Source organism: Microcaecilia unicolor, chromosome 7 (assembly GCF_901765095.1).
Source record: "Microcaecilia unicolor chromosome 7, aMicUni1.1, whole genome shotgun sequence".
In the NCBI taxonomy this organism is placed as follows: Eukaryota; Metazoa; Chordata; class Amphibia; order Gymnophiona; family Siphonopidae; genus Microcaecilia; species Microcaecilia unicolor.
The window spans coordinates 252,192,645-252,207,168 of NC_044037.1; the positions used below are offsets into that span (position 1 = coordinate 252,192,645).

General features: G+C 40.8%; 1 protein-coding gene across 1 annotated transcript in view; it reads left to right on the plus strand.

Moving 5' to 3' along the window:
• The window catches only part of NEB (nebulin), a 424,680-nt gene that overhangs the window by 266,150 nt on the left and 144,006 nt on the right, over window positions 1–14,524 (plus strand). The window contains 9 exon segments of the mRNA XM_030209286.1: window positions 2,030–2,111; window positions 2,114–2,133; window positions 2,230–2,334; window positions 2,868–3,030; window positions 3,033–3,178; window positions 7,110–7,214; window positions 7,893–7,991; window positions 8,269–8,370; window positions 9,655–9,762. Of these exon segments, the coding sequence (XP_030065146.1) occupies window positions 2,030–2,111; window positions 2,114–2,133; window positions 2,230–2,334; window positions 2,868–3,030; window positions 3,033–3,178; window positions 7,110–7,214; window positions 7,893–7,991; window positions 8,269–8,370; window positions 9,655–9,762 (930 nt within the window).

The following is a 14,524-nucleotide window of genomic DNA, read 5'->3' on the forward strand; positions in this document are numbered from 1 at the left end:
GCTAGTTTTAATTTTTGCTCATGTCCATTTCCCTGCACAGTAATAAGCGGCCCATCACGCACCAAAAAGACACATCTGCACTACCATAGGCCACATTTTACAGTGGCTTTGTAAAAGGACCCACATTGTTGCCCATACTGATGACAATGATTCCTTCACCCCGGGGCTTCCAGCTGACCTAGTTGATCCAGATACCCTGATCTAGAAATCAGTTTTGAGGCCCACTTCGTGGCACTGCATAACACTTTCCACTGAGCTACTGGGCTGGCTCTTAAACATTTTGCGGTGTAGCTTATTAAAGTTGAGCGTGCCATTGCTCCTCATTCCATAATAGGTCTGCTAAAGTTAGGCTGCAGTTTCACGTATAAGTTGGGCACCAGCAATTACACCAGCTTTTGGCAGTCGTAAATTCTCACACCCAAAGGGGTCTTTTACAAAGCTGTGACAAAAGGGGGCCTGTGCTGGCATCGGCTCGTGTTTTTGACGAGCATCGAGGCCCCTTTTAAACTCAGCGGGTAAAAGGCAGGTTTTCCTTTTCTTAAGGAAATGGCAATGCAGGGGGAGCACTTACCACCACCCATTGAGGTGACAATAAGGGGTACTTGTGCTAACCTTGTGGTAACCAGGTAGTGCGTGGCACTGCCCAATTACCACCTGGTACAAAAATTGAAATATTTTTGTAGTGCCAGAAATGGTGCACGCTGGGGGAGGGAACTACTGCCAGAATGCTATGGTAGCCCGGCGGTACTTCCCTTTTAGCGAGCAGTAAGCCGTGTTGGGCTTACTACCGCTTCCTAAAAGGGCCCCCAAACTTAGGCGTGGAAATGCACAGTAAGCTATTACTCTGTAAGGTTGTTCTCCGTAGAAAGCCCATTGCAGAACAGTAGCTTAGTGCCAATCATGTCAGCATCAAAATTTGGGTACCATTTACTGAATTCCCCCCTTAGTGTGCACTATCTAGTGCAGTGCCCAGTGCATAAGACCGACACTATGGCAGATAATGAATGACAAGAGTATTAGCATTTGCATCCCATAGAAATGATCTCTCTCATTGAGAATGTACATAAGAACATAAGAATAGCCATACTGGGTCAGACCAATGGTCCATCTAGCCCAGTATCCTGTTTCCAACAGTGGCCATATAGATCACAAGTACCTGGCAGAAACCCAAATAGTAGCAACAATCCATGTAGAATCTCAAATAACAGCAACATTCCAGAGTCCCAAATAATAACAAGATTCCAAATGGTCAAGCCCCATTGATATGTCTCTTTGGTATAACTCTACATTTTCGCTCAAACCTCCACTCAGTCTTCGCAAAATATGGCATTTAGCCAATATCTGGTCACCAAGTCAGTTGTTGTCAGGTGTTGCTATTATCCCTTTTCAAGATTTTTGTACTTGTTATAACATTCCCCAATCGCATAACACTTTTTGGAAAGATCTGATTCAGATTATTGAGCATCGCTATCCCTGCTCCAACAGACCGTCAATCTACTCAAGTTTTAGTAGTTTATTGTAAAGGGTTAAAAATGTCTGCTTATCATTCTCTTATGTCTGCTGTAGTGCAGACCCAAACTTTTAATGCAGACAGTTAAATCCAGGTAGAACAAAGCATCTTTGTAACTGTAAAAGGTAACATAGTAACATAGTAGATGATGGCCGAAAAACACCTGCACGGTCCATCCAGTCTGCCCAACAAGATAAACTCACATGTGCTACTTTTTGTGTATATCTTACCTTGATTTGTACCTGTCCTTTTCAGGGCACAGACCGTATAAGTCTGCCCAGCACTAGCCCCGCCTCCCACCACCGGTTCTGGCACAGACTGTATAAATCTGCCCAGCACTATCCCCCGCCTCCCAACCACCAGTCCTGCCTCCCACCACCGGCTCTGTATGCACATCAAAGTCATTGTTATATTCTAAACCTTTTCTTCTTTACATGTTATTTCCACGGTGTATGAAATAATTCAAAATATAGCCTAAGCTGTATCACACTTCACAGCATAATTTTTCTTTCCAAACAGTGGAAGTACAGAGAAATGTGGGACCAAGAGAAAGCAAACATACACGTGATGGGAGACACTCCTGAGATTGTGCTGTCAAAAGCTATGCAATTAATGTTAGCAATGTAAGTATTGCTTCTACATAGTGAAAATATAAAAAGCCACCTTCTATTACCTTATTTTCAATAACGTTATATCGATTACTTTTTCCTTTTTTGAAGAAACGGTATAGGAAAGGTTGGGATGAAGTGAAGATGATCTGTGATTTCAGAGTTGATGCCATCCCAATTAAATCTGCCAAAGCCTCAAGGGAAATTGCCAGTGATGTAAGTATTGAATGTAAAAAAAAACAACATGGCTGGACCATGGCTCTGAAGGTTTAAGAAAAATATCAAAGAATAACCAATAAGGGGGTTGATATTTAAAGCTGGTTATCTGGGCTAACAGCAAGTCTTACCTGATAAGTAGTGCTCACTGGGCTTGGGCAATGATATTCAGCTGAATTATCCAGATAAAATCACTGAATATCATGTCTGACTTTCTCTGCTCTCTCTGGGTGGAGGCAGGGCAGTCGGAGGCAGAAGTAAGGTGGAAAACCTAAGTTGTCGAGTCCTGTCGATATTCAGTGATTTGAAGTGGAAAAGAAAAATATTTTATTCCTCCCTTCTCTAAAGATTTCTATCATTCCTTAAAAATATGTGATGGACAGACATGGGGGAGGATCAGACTCGCTTCTCTGTTTGTTTGTTTACCTGGGGTGCATGATCTGTCCTGGAGCTCATTAGGGAGAGACAGAGGGGCCCCGGCTTCTAGGATTTCTTTAATGTCTACGGTTCTCTGTATTTTTTTTTTTATCCAGTATAAATACAAATTGACTCATGAGAAACAGAAAGGACACTACATTGGAAGCCGCACTGTGAAAGAAGATAACAAGTTGTCGTGGCTAACACATTCAAGCAAGCTGCACAGTAACTTGGCTTACAAAGAAGATTATGAGAAGACAAAGGCGAAAATCCACGTACCAGTGATATGGTGTCAGTGCTTTCAGCCAAGCAATGCCAGACGTTAGTGAGTGACATCGACTATCGCCAGTACCTGCACCAGTGGACCTGCCATCCAGATCAGAACGACTGCATCCAAGCTAGAAAAGCCTACGACTTGCAGAGTGATGTAAGTTTTCAAACTTTGCTAGTCACTTTAAGAGTCAGCATATTACCTCAGATATCATGTATAAATTTTACACTATTGGCCAGCATAAACTCAGTGCAGACAGGTATGATTTTTCATGTTTAAATCTTTTTTTTATTGATGAGCAAACAGATAACAATCATGAAGTATAACACACAAAGAAACTTCAGCTATCAAACAATGCAATACGAAAGCCTTTACCAAGTTTTCGCAAGAACTACTAAACCCCCTGAACAACAAGGGAGGTATAAATAGTAGAAAAGATAGTAAAAACCCACTCAAAAGATAGTGAACTGGTCAAAATAACAATGTCAAAATTGTTCACCAAGTTTTCAGCAAGTAGAATGTTTAGGTGCCCATTAGCCAGGACTGCAACCAGTGCTTTGACGTATGCTCTTAAATATCAAAACATTCATCTATATCACCTTCCTGCCATCCCACCCCATACTCCCCTCCCTCCCCAAACACACCAATGACCTCAACCACATGGTTAGCATATTTGGTTATATATTCAATATTCTACTACGTGTTGTAAGAGAGTAGTCCAAAAGGGTAAATCTGTATGAGAATACGAGGTATTTTTCATACACGCTCCACGGAAAGCAATGAAATCATATAGGATTTCCATTGCATTAAAGGAGTATCTGCAGATAGCTAAGTTGTCATGATGATTTACACGTCGATGTTGGTCTGGTTCAAAAAGCTCTTAGCATTAATTTTTTTTAAAATAGTATATGAAACATAAGAGGCTAACATATTTTTTAGAGCACAAATACCCCAAAGCATTGCCAGCACTAATGATTTTCTCTGCCTCCTCATGGCAAAAGAAGGAGGGCAGCTGCACATTGGGTTATGGCTGCCTCCTCTTCCACCCTGGGCCTGCTGATTTGACCCATGCAGGGTATTGTACTGTCATGCTGTTCAAATCAGCAGTTGGATGCTAGTTGGTAGATAATGAGGGTGTGACCTGATGTACAGTTGCATTTCTTCTTGTTATTATCAGTGTGGGGCAGGTGGAACAGGCTACAAGAACTGTGATGGAGCAGAGGCTATATAGGGAGAGAAAGAGCAAGCAGGGGGTGGTATGGCTGGGGGGAAGGAGGGGAAAGGGAGTAGGATATGTGTGCTTGGTTGGGAGAGGAGAACAACACAAGAGTGAAAGAATAAAACAGTTCAAAAGCCATAGCCAAATATGAAATAAGGGTTCCTCAAATGTTTATTTGCCAAAAAAACAATGATTATCCACAATGTAGCAAAGAGGCAACACAAGTGACCCTACATGGGCCGTGTTTCAGCGTAACAGCCTTCCTCAGGGGTCGCTTTAGGTCAGACCTATGAACTTCAATACTTGGGGGAGACAGAACTCAGGGGGAAAGATAAGAAACAGGGAAGGAGATCTGGGGGTCTTGCTGGGGTTTATGATAGAGAGCTTGGGATTTTGCTTGGAGGATAGACAGAGAGATCTGTTGGAGCAGAGAAAACTGAGGATCTTGCTGGGGGTTGGGAGAGAGAGCTTGGGTCTTGCTAGACATTGAGAGAGAGAACTGAATGGTCTTGCATATTGGATAGGCAGAGAGAAGTACTGGGGTTGGGAAAGAAAGCTTGAGAGGTAGAAATAGAAAGATCTAGGGGACAGAGAGAGAGGAAAGGTTGGTTTGTTTCTGCCTGGGGAAGGGGCAGAGAAAGCTGAAAGTTGAAACTGTGGAGTAGAGAAGGAGGGAGATGAAGCCTAGGGAAGGATTCAAACTAAACTGGGAAAAAAAGAGAAAGATGGGGAAGGTGGAACTTGGCGAGTGAAATTACTAACCAGTATCAAGCCTAAGGATGGAGTAAGTTTTGGGGGGGAATCAGGCAGGGAGGAGACAGACCTTATGATGGAGGACTTTTAATTCCCCTAATACACTGGAAGTAATATGATATTGCAAACTATAAGAGTTTAATTCATATTTTCCAAAGACCAACAAGAAACATGAAGCCTAAACTGCCCTTCTGAGTCGTTCTAGAATGGCATAGTTATAGAGTTGTTCATAATGCTAGGCTGGGGTAAAGGGCATTAGACCCTGGTAATCAAGTTTTAGTTTCAGTTATTTACTTGCTTACTTAAGTACCTTTATGAAGGGATTTACTCAAACTGGTGTACAGCAGGTATAGCTAGACATAGGCAGCTTACATTGTAGTAACAACAATGCCAATATTCCAGAAAAGCACTGAGTCTACATTTGTCCTCTATTTTCAGCCAAATTTTGGATCCTAACAGCCCAATATTCAAAGGCACCTATACATTTAGAGAGTAATTTGTAACAGGCTGCCTAGAGATTAATTGGGCAAAAAGGTGCCTATTTTCACATATTTTATAAAGACACGTGAGGTGCTTTTGTGTTTTTATAGGTCCTGGAGCCTAAATTCCCTAGCTTGCAACCAAATTCTAAAAAGTTGCACACAGTTGCACGCTATATAGAATAGTGCCATTTCCACACCCAAATGGTATGATTTAGGTGCTGGCATTTCCACCAGGTTTCAGCTGGCATAAATACCAGCACCCAACTTTAGGTGCGAGAATCGGCTCTAAGTTCCGTTTATAGAATAGTGCTTAGTGTGTTATTTCTTGGTGCTGATTTTGTGGCGCAATTTATATAACTTGGTCCTATGTGTATATTCTACATTGCTGAATATATATGTGAATTTTTTAAACATTGTGGCCAGTATTTAAAAAAATGCTTGGTATGGGGTTTAAATATTGAGCCGAATGTTTTCAGCTAAAAATTCACTTGAATTAGGAGTCTAAAAGTAATGCTCCTAAATTATAGGCCTGCTAGTCATTTGCCTAGATTTAGGAACCTAATTTCAGTGTCTAGTGCTGAAAATCAGTGCTAAGCTCCTAATTTTATTTCCTGCCCTTTAGCCGCCCACTTTTCTGTCTCCTAAATTTAGCAGCCCAGAGAAACAAAGAGCACACATTTAGGAACTCAGCCATAGTAAATTTTCAGAGAGGCCAATTTAGGAGCCTCTCTCTCTCTCAAAAATTAGCAGGCTAAACCCTATGAACAATGGCCTCAGTATAACTCTACCAAAATAACCAAATGTCAGTGTAGTACACAATTAGAACAGTGAGATATATTTATAAATAGAAAATTAAATTATAGTGATATCAAAGGCATGATACTGCGTCAGAACCATACACATGAAAACGGAAGAGTATAACATTCAAATAACAGAAGTAGGATACAATGAAAATCTTAATGGGCAGCACAGTAGAACATTCACATAACATATCCTTTGTCTTTGGGTCATGATGTTGTTTGTTTCTTGCTGGTAATGGTTGGTGTTCTACATGTATAATGCTTTTTTAAATGTTCAAGTAGATTATGATGGTTTTATATATAAAACATTTAAGCTGTGGTAAAAGAGGCCTTAACGAACCCTTACACGGGTTTTTCCCGCAGGCTAAAGCTACTATAAGCTATTTTCACCACAGCTATAAAATGGCCGATTTTATAGTTTTTGTATTAATGACCATGCACTAGTGTTACATTAGTGTGCAGCCATGAAAAACAATTACCACATGAGCACAGTAGCGCTCTAGAAATGTTAAGTAGTAGTAGTAGTAGTAGTATTCCTACGCTAACAAATTAGTGTGCACTAATGTAGTTGCACTAATTCTTTAGCACAGACACACCCACTCTCCATCCCCTGTCACACCTCCTCAAAAAAAAATATTTTTAGCACATGATAAACATGCATACATTTGGCATTTACCACAGGATCCCTGAGTGTGTTCCACAATATGCCATTTTAAGTTGCCCCAATGGTATCATTCTAAAGAAAGAATAAATAGCAACGTAAATAAAAATACTCTAGCTCTTTGTTAAAAGGATGTAAGTAATCATTTTAATGCTCTGCCTTATTTCCATAGGCAATTTACAAGTCTGATCTAGAATGGTTGCGTGGTATTGGCTGGATTCCAAGTGAATCGCCCATCGTCAAGAGGGTTAAGTTTGCCCAGGACCTTATAAGCGAGGTACAATGATATCTAACTTGGTGTGTCAATCAAATACAGAGTTGCATCATCACTTAACACATTAAAATACAGATCTATTATATACTTGCAGAGGGCAATTTTCATTGCTTAAAAGGACCATTCAAAAATTGCTCATCCTCAACCCGACTAAAGATTTGTGCAGGGTTCCACTGCACATGCATTTTTAGCAATATTAAGAAGAAACATTCCTGTGGGCATGCTTGAGATGGAATTAGAAAATACATGCAAGTGATACTGTGAAAGGATATAGGGTACTGTGAGAGCTTTGGGAGAGGTATTTGTTTTGCTTGAGTTTGATTAATGCATACCACTTGCTTCCTTGTATTTTCTTCTTAAAAACATACACATGTATGTGCCAGAACACACACATTTGTGTTGCTTTGCTGACCCCATTGATAGTTTAGTCTTTGATGCTTGTAAAATGGATACTCCCGCCACACATAACCAGTGCATATATGTCCTCTTTTACATTGGCAGATTGTGTTCTAAAATTCTAGCGGAAGTTGACAAATCTCAACCTGAACAACTCAATTCCAATTTGTATGTCCTTCCTAAAATCCACCTCCACTAGAGGGGAACATTCAAACATTTATCCAATAGCATGAAAGGTTTTTGATAATTACCAGGCTTCTCTGAATTCATGTCTTTTGCTTCCAGGAAAAATACCGCACCAAACCTGAGACCCTTGAGTTTACCCCAGTGACCGACCGAGTGGATTATGTTACTGCAAAACAAGTTGCTGAAATCCTGAGCAATGTAAGTGTGCAATTCATTTTTACCTTGTTCATGTTAACATGTGGCCAGTTTGGCAGTGAATTTTCGATAGGGCACCTAACTAAAAAGTTAATGAGGTAAAATATCATTGTGGCATGCCTATAAAATATGAATTATTTTCTCCAATTTATTCTTAAGAGATGAAGCTTTTAATATTTATCTTGAAATACCTCAGCTCATCACATGTGTAGTTTGTGTAGCATGACATTTTGTGGAAGGCTGTACACTGAATTCATTGTACTTATCTTTCATTTCCTAGATTAAGTACCGTGAGGCCTGGAATGAGCAAAAAATGAACTATACCCTCACCGAAACCCCCCTACTGATAACGGCACGGAAGGCAGCCAAGCTCATCAATAGTGTATGACATTCATTTTGCAGTCTAAACACAGTCAAAACAGACAGGAAAGCCATTTTATGAGACTAGCCTTTTCTCATGTATGTGGAGTTGAATCTGGCCACCAGGCAATGACCATGAGGGGCATTTTCGATAGAATATCTAAATCAGAAACGTCCAAATTCTGAACAGGAAAGAAGGTCATTTTCGAAAAAGATACACGTCTATCTTTTGTGTTTGAAAATGCTATGGACGCCTTGTGATTTGGACGGCCTTTCTTTTGGTCCATTTTTGAACAAAAGACATCCAAATGCAAGACATCCAAAACAGAGGAGAAGTGGCTTAATGGTTAGTGCAGTGGGCTTTGATCCTGCAACATGGGTTCAAGTCCCACTGTTGCTCCTTGTGTCTTTGGGCAAGTCAAATGCAAAAGGGACATTTTTGGATATGATATCGAAGTCTGAATTTGGACGTTAAATGTCCAAAATCAGAACAGGAAAGGTCATTTTCTACAAAAAAAGTCTATCTTTTCCTTTTGAAACTGCTGTTTTGTGATTTGGGAGAGCAAGGGGAGTTGCTCCCCGATTCCCTCTAGTGGTCATCTGGTCATTTGGGGCACACATTGTCAAGAGTAGTCTAGTGGTTAGTGCAGCAGACTTTGATCCTGGGGGAGTGGTTTCAATTCCCACTTCAGCCTCTTTGTTATAAAAACAGGTCTAGCTCAAAACGTCTAAGTTTTAGTCTTGGACGTTTTTGTTTTGTTCCATTTTGGCTGAAAGACATCTAAGTCTTAGGAACACCCCATCTTGAACACACCGCTGGCATGCCTCCCTTGAGATTTAGACGTCCTTCTGACAGACTCCAGAGAAAGACGTCTAAAAATAGGTTTTGAAAATACTGCTTTGGACATCCAAATGCAAACTTATGTCTCTTTTTGGATGTTTTTCTCTTTTAAAAATGAGCCTGCATGCCACCTATCTGAGGCCTCCAGGTCATCTCCAGCTGGCTTAGGGAGCAAAAATTAGGCTTGGGTATTAGATAGATAGATAGATAGATACTCACTCATAGTGTGCCCATGTTACATGTTAGGTTTTAAACAGATATTGTGAATACAACTAATATTTTTTATAGATATTAGGGAATATTCTCACCTGTGTTAGTGAGTAGAATGAGGAGGACCTCAGACAAAATATAAGAGTTTGGTATTACACTGCAATTAGTGCTGTTTCCATCTCTATTTTCATTCCTCCTGTAAAAAGTACATTACTTCATATCCTGTCTAAATTATGAATCTGTTTTTTTTAATAGAAACTATACAAAGAAGGCTGGGAAAATGCCAAAGCGACGGGTTATCAGTTACCTGTCGATGCTCTACCGATTTCTCATGCCAAGCATGGTGACGAGATTCAGAGTGAGGTAAGATCAGGGCTCTGGTTCCATACTAATTTGATTCTGTGCAGAGTAGAATTTTTTTTAATGACTTATTCCTAGTTAAAAACTCCTTTGTAAAGAATTTCTCAGAAACATAAGAATATGTGAGGGATTTAGGGGCTCTTTATCTAAACTGACTCCTGTGTGCTTGTAGAATTGTAGATCCAGAGCTGAGTGTGAGCTGAATGCCCGATTTGTGTGCAGGATCAATCCGCTGTTAACGCAGATGGACTTAATACCTCCTATTTAGGAGGCAGTAAGTGCCTCTGTGTTAAGTGCATTTGCACAGGGTAAGTGCAGTGCGTTAACTGCCTGTAATCCGCCCAGTATTGTCACCTTACCAAAACTCCATTAAAGAGCTACTTACCGCACACTAATGGGGTTTTTATAGCAAAGGCAGTTAACACTTCCTTGCGTTAGCTGTTACAGCATGAAAAATTGCATGTTAACCATGAATGCAGCTTAGTAAAAGGGTCTCTTATGTTTTTTAGTAGTTGTAGCTGTGTGGCTTTTCTGTCAAATGAAGATTTACTAGATATTAAAACTAATACATTTGAAGGCAGCAGGTTTGCCATTATTTCCTGCTTTTTAAGTTGTGACAATGATTATTGTACTATGCTCATCTTGGGTATTCCTGTGAGAGATCCAATGCTCTCTGCCCTTTACAGAATGAATAGTTTTCCGGTCAGTTAGTAAATACTGTTCAGTATGTGCATATCATAGTAATGGCCCTGCATTGTATCAGGACTGCCGAGAGACACAGCTGGGCCCAGGGTAGGACCACTGACCAACTGACCACCCCTCCTTACCTCGGCTGCCACACTGCCCCCCCATTCAGGCCCCCTCCACACACACACACACATTCAGGCTGTCACCCCCTTACCTTCCCATGTCTGACTGCTCCTCTCTTGGTCTGTCGTCTCCTGCTCCTGTGTGCTAGGACCCAGATGATTGCATTAACGCAATAACCCAGGTCAGCCAGGTTATCACATTAATGCAATCATTTGGGTCCTGGCTGGCACACAGGAGCAGGAGAGAGACAGGACCCGGAAGTAGCTTGCCAGCACCGGGCCCTCCCCCCCTCCCCCACCCCAGAGGCCAGGCCTGGGGAATTTTGCTCCCCCCCCCCCCCCTTGGTGGCCTTCATAGTATCAAGGATCTACAAACATAGGAAAGCATTTTGCACCCTAAATGCTACAATGCTTGGTAAAACCTGCCAAGGGGAATGTATTAGTGGCACTCTGGACTTGCATTAGGCACATGGCAGACAAGGTTTTCTCAGCTGCAGAATCCTCTTACCTGAGAGGCTTGAGGCCTTGTCCTTCTTGTACTCCTTCCAGCCAAAAGTGAAAACCTTTTCAATTAACAGAATTGCTCCAGAGAGAAATGTTTCAATTCTTTTTAATTGTAGTCCAGTCTCCTTTTTTAAATGTTGCATGCGTACACCATCTTACACCATCTAGTGAAGGAATGGACCCCCCCCCCCCCCCCTGATATTCAGCCAGCAGTGGTTAGCTTTTTGCTGCCTGCCACTGGTGTTATCCATGAATATTCAATGCCAGGCACTGAATATCAATTTTTTTTGACCCAGCTAAGTCCTTGACCGCATAAGCCAAACCACTTAAAATGGGACTGCTATTTATGTGACAGGATTTAAGTGGTTCACTTATGCAGTGAGGGGCTGAGTATTGGCACTTAACCTGACTCTGCCCCTGGAATGCTCACAAGTTAGCCACTTTTGAATTCGGTACTAACCGGTCATTTTCAGCAAACGTAACGGGTTAGGTGCTGCTGAAAATGACTGGATAGCTACGAACAAGCGATTTAACTGATCAATGTTCGGCTGCTTAAATTGTTTTGAATGTCGGCCGGGGACTTTATAAATTAGGGGGAAATGTATTCTAACTGACTTAGTAGAAATTCCTGGTCGTAATTCATATTTATGTCCACAGGTTACCAGAAACTGTAAAAAGAGAATTGCTCTAGCTCTCCAGTTCATGCCAAATATTACGGGGTAGATATTCAAAGCGATTCAACTGGACAGAAATGACTTCTGGTCGGTTAAATGCTTATGGAAGCTATCCAGTGGCGTAGCCAGACCTGACATTTTGGGTGGGCCCAGAGCTAATATGGGTGGGCACTATGTATATAGGTTTGAATAGTGTTTCTTGGAATACTACAAACTAATGCCTTAGAATGCACTTGATGGGTTTCTAAGCCTGCCCAACTGCTGACCTGCATCAACATAAACCACATACATACTTAATGGAAAAAAACAATATTTTAATATATAATTACATTATCCCATATCTTAAACTTGACCAGACATAAGGCCACTATAATGGCAAATATCTCAACACATGATAGGATCTGCAATATAATCAGAGCAATGAAATTTATCTGTTTCCCAGCATCAGCCTTTCCCTTCCCCACCATACTTTCCCGTTGCTAGGTATGAGCCCTACCCTACCCTACCCCCCCAGGAAAGCTTATTGCACACCCACATTATCTCCCTCGTTTGCCACCAATACCTGCTTTTTTTTCTATCTTCCAGACAAGAAACAAACCAGGAAAACAGAGTCCCCCACTTCCAACTGGTGTCATCTAATCAATTCAAACCCCAAAAGCCCAACACTCCACAAAAATAAAATTACAAAGGCAAGTTCTCAATATCCCTCCATGATGAGCATTAATACTGGGGATTCAGTGTAGTTCCTCTTACAAAACTTTATTCTTCATACAAAGTTTTTGTTCTTTCAATCCAACTTGCTTAAAACATATTGCAATCTTTTAATTTTTGTGGAGTGTTGGGCTTTTGGGTTTGTTATGATTTTGGTCCCCACCCTTAAAAAGTTTTGACTTCTTTAAGTGGAGTCATCTGATCAATTAATATATTGTGATCTAGCGTGTCAAAAGCTGCGGATAAGTCCAAAGATCAACAGCCCTGTCTGTTTGTCTACCTCCCATGCTGGTATACAGCAAGCCTACCATCAGGATCTACAAGATCTCCATGCTGTGATCCTTTCTGAACTCACACTGACTGGGTCAATAATGTTGTTCTCATTTCTACAGTCCACCAAGTGCAAAAACACACCTTTCATCACTTTTCCCAATGTTGGCAAGTTAGATATGGAGCAATAATTTGCAGTGCCAGCAGTGCTTGCTCTCATCTGTTTTAATGCTGGCTTCAGGCTACCTGACAATATTTCCTCTTTCACTGAAACATTTAGTACATGCAAAATTACTCAAAAAAGCCAAAAGGGCATTCAACTACACTAGCACATCTTTCACTTCCTCTTTAACATAGTAACATAGTAGATGACGGCAGAAAAAGACCTGCACGGTCCATCTAGTCTGCCCAACAAGATAAACTCATATGTGCTACTTTTTGTGTATACCTTACCTTGATTTGTACCTGTCATTTTCAGGGCACAGACCATAGAAGTCTGCCCAGCACAAGCCCCGCCTCCCAACCACCAGCCCCACCTCCCACCACCGACTCCACCACCTAATCTCGGCTAAGCTTCTGAGGATCCCTTCCTTCCGAACAGGATTCCTTTATGTTTATCCCACGCATTTTTTTGAATTCCGTTACCGTTTTCATCTCCACCACCTCCCGCGGGAGGGCATTCCAAGCATCCACCACTCTCTCCATGAAAAATACTTCCTGACATTTTTCTTGAGTCTGCCCCCCTTCAATCTCATTTCATTTCCTCTAATTCTACCGCCTTCCCATCTCCGGAAAAGGTTCGTTTGCGGACTAATACCTTTCAAATATTTGAATGCCTGTATCATATCACCCCTGTTTCTCCTTTCCTCCAGGGTATACATATTCAGGTCAGCAAGTCTCTCCTCATATGTCTTGTAACGTAAATCCCATACTATTCTCGTAGCTTTCTTTGCACCGCTTCAATTCTTTTTTACATCCTTAGCAAGATACGGCCCATATTGTTTTGAGTGATAACCTTGCCCCCATATGACACAGATTTGAAACAGCTGGTAAAGTAACTTTCCTAACAGATGATCCAGCTATGACCCTGCAAGATGTCACAATCCAGTCTCTCACCTTTAACCATTACCAACAAAAGGATGTTGAAATTATATTGTCCAGGTATGGTTGTGCAAAAATCCCTTGTTTCTGAAGAGTTGCTGCTAGGTTAATGAATAATTATTTTTAACATATATGGACATTTATAAAAAAAATAGTAAACACACAAAATTATAACTAAGAAAAGGCATATAAGCCAAAAGAAACATCTACAAATCAGTATACATTGTGAAAAGGAAACAGGTACAATTCAAAGTAAACCTGTAACATCAAATTAGAAAGAAAAACAAAGAGAAGGAAGCTCACGCTAATCTTAAAATTATTAAGTAAATGCAGAATGTATTCGCATTGGAAGAACGGGTGATCCAACAGTTTTAGCATTCAAAAATAAATTCAAATGATCCGGAATAAAAAAAAAAAAGGTACACGAGTTAATTTTAACAACACATTTACAAGAAAGCAAAAAAAGTCCTCCAAATTGCTGAACATGTGGTATCAGCTTCAAGAAGTGTTGGCTACTCCAGAGTAGATCCTAATCTTATAATCCATAAATAAGGCAACTCGACGATGACAGGAAAGTGTCAATACCCAGTTATGATCTGGTTCTGGAACAAAATTTACACTCAACATAGCTGGATTAACCCCCTTAGTATCATCTTCTAAAGTTTGGGTCAGATACTATTGCAAACTTCCATGCTA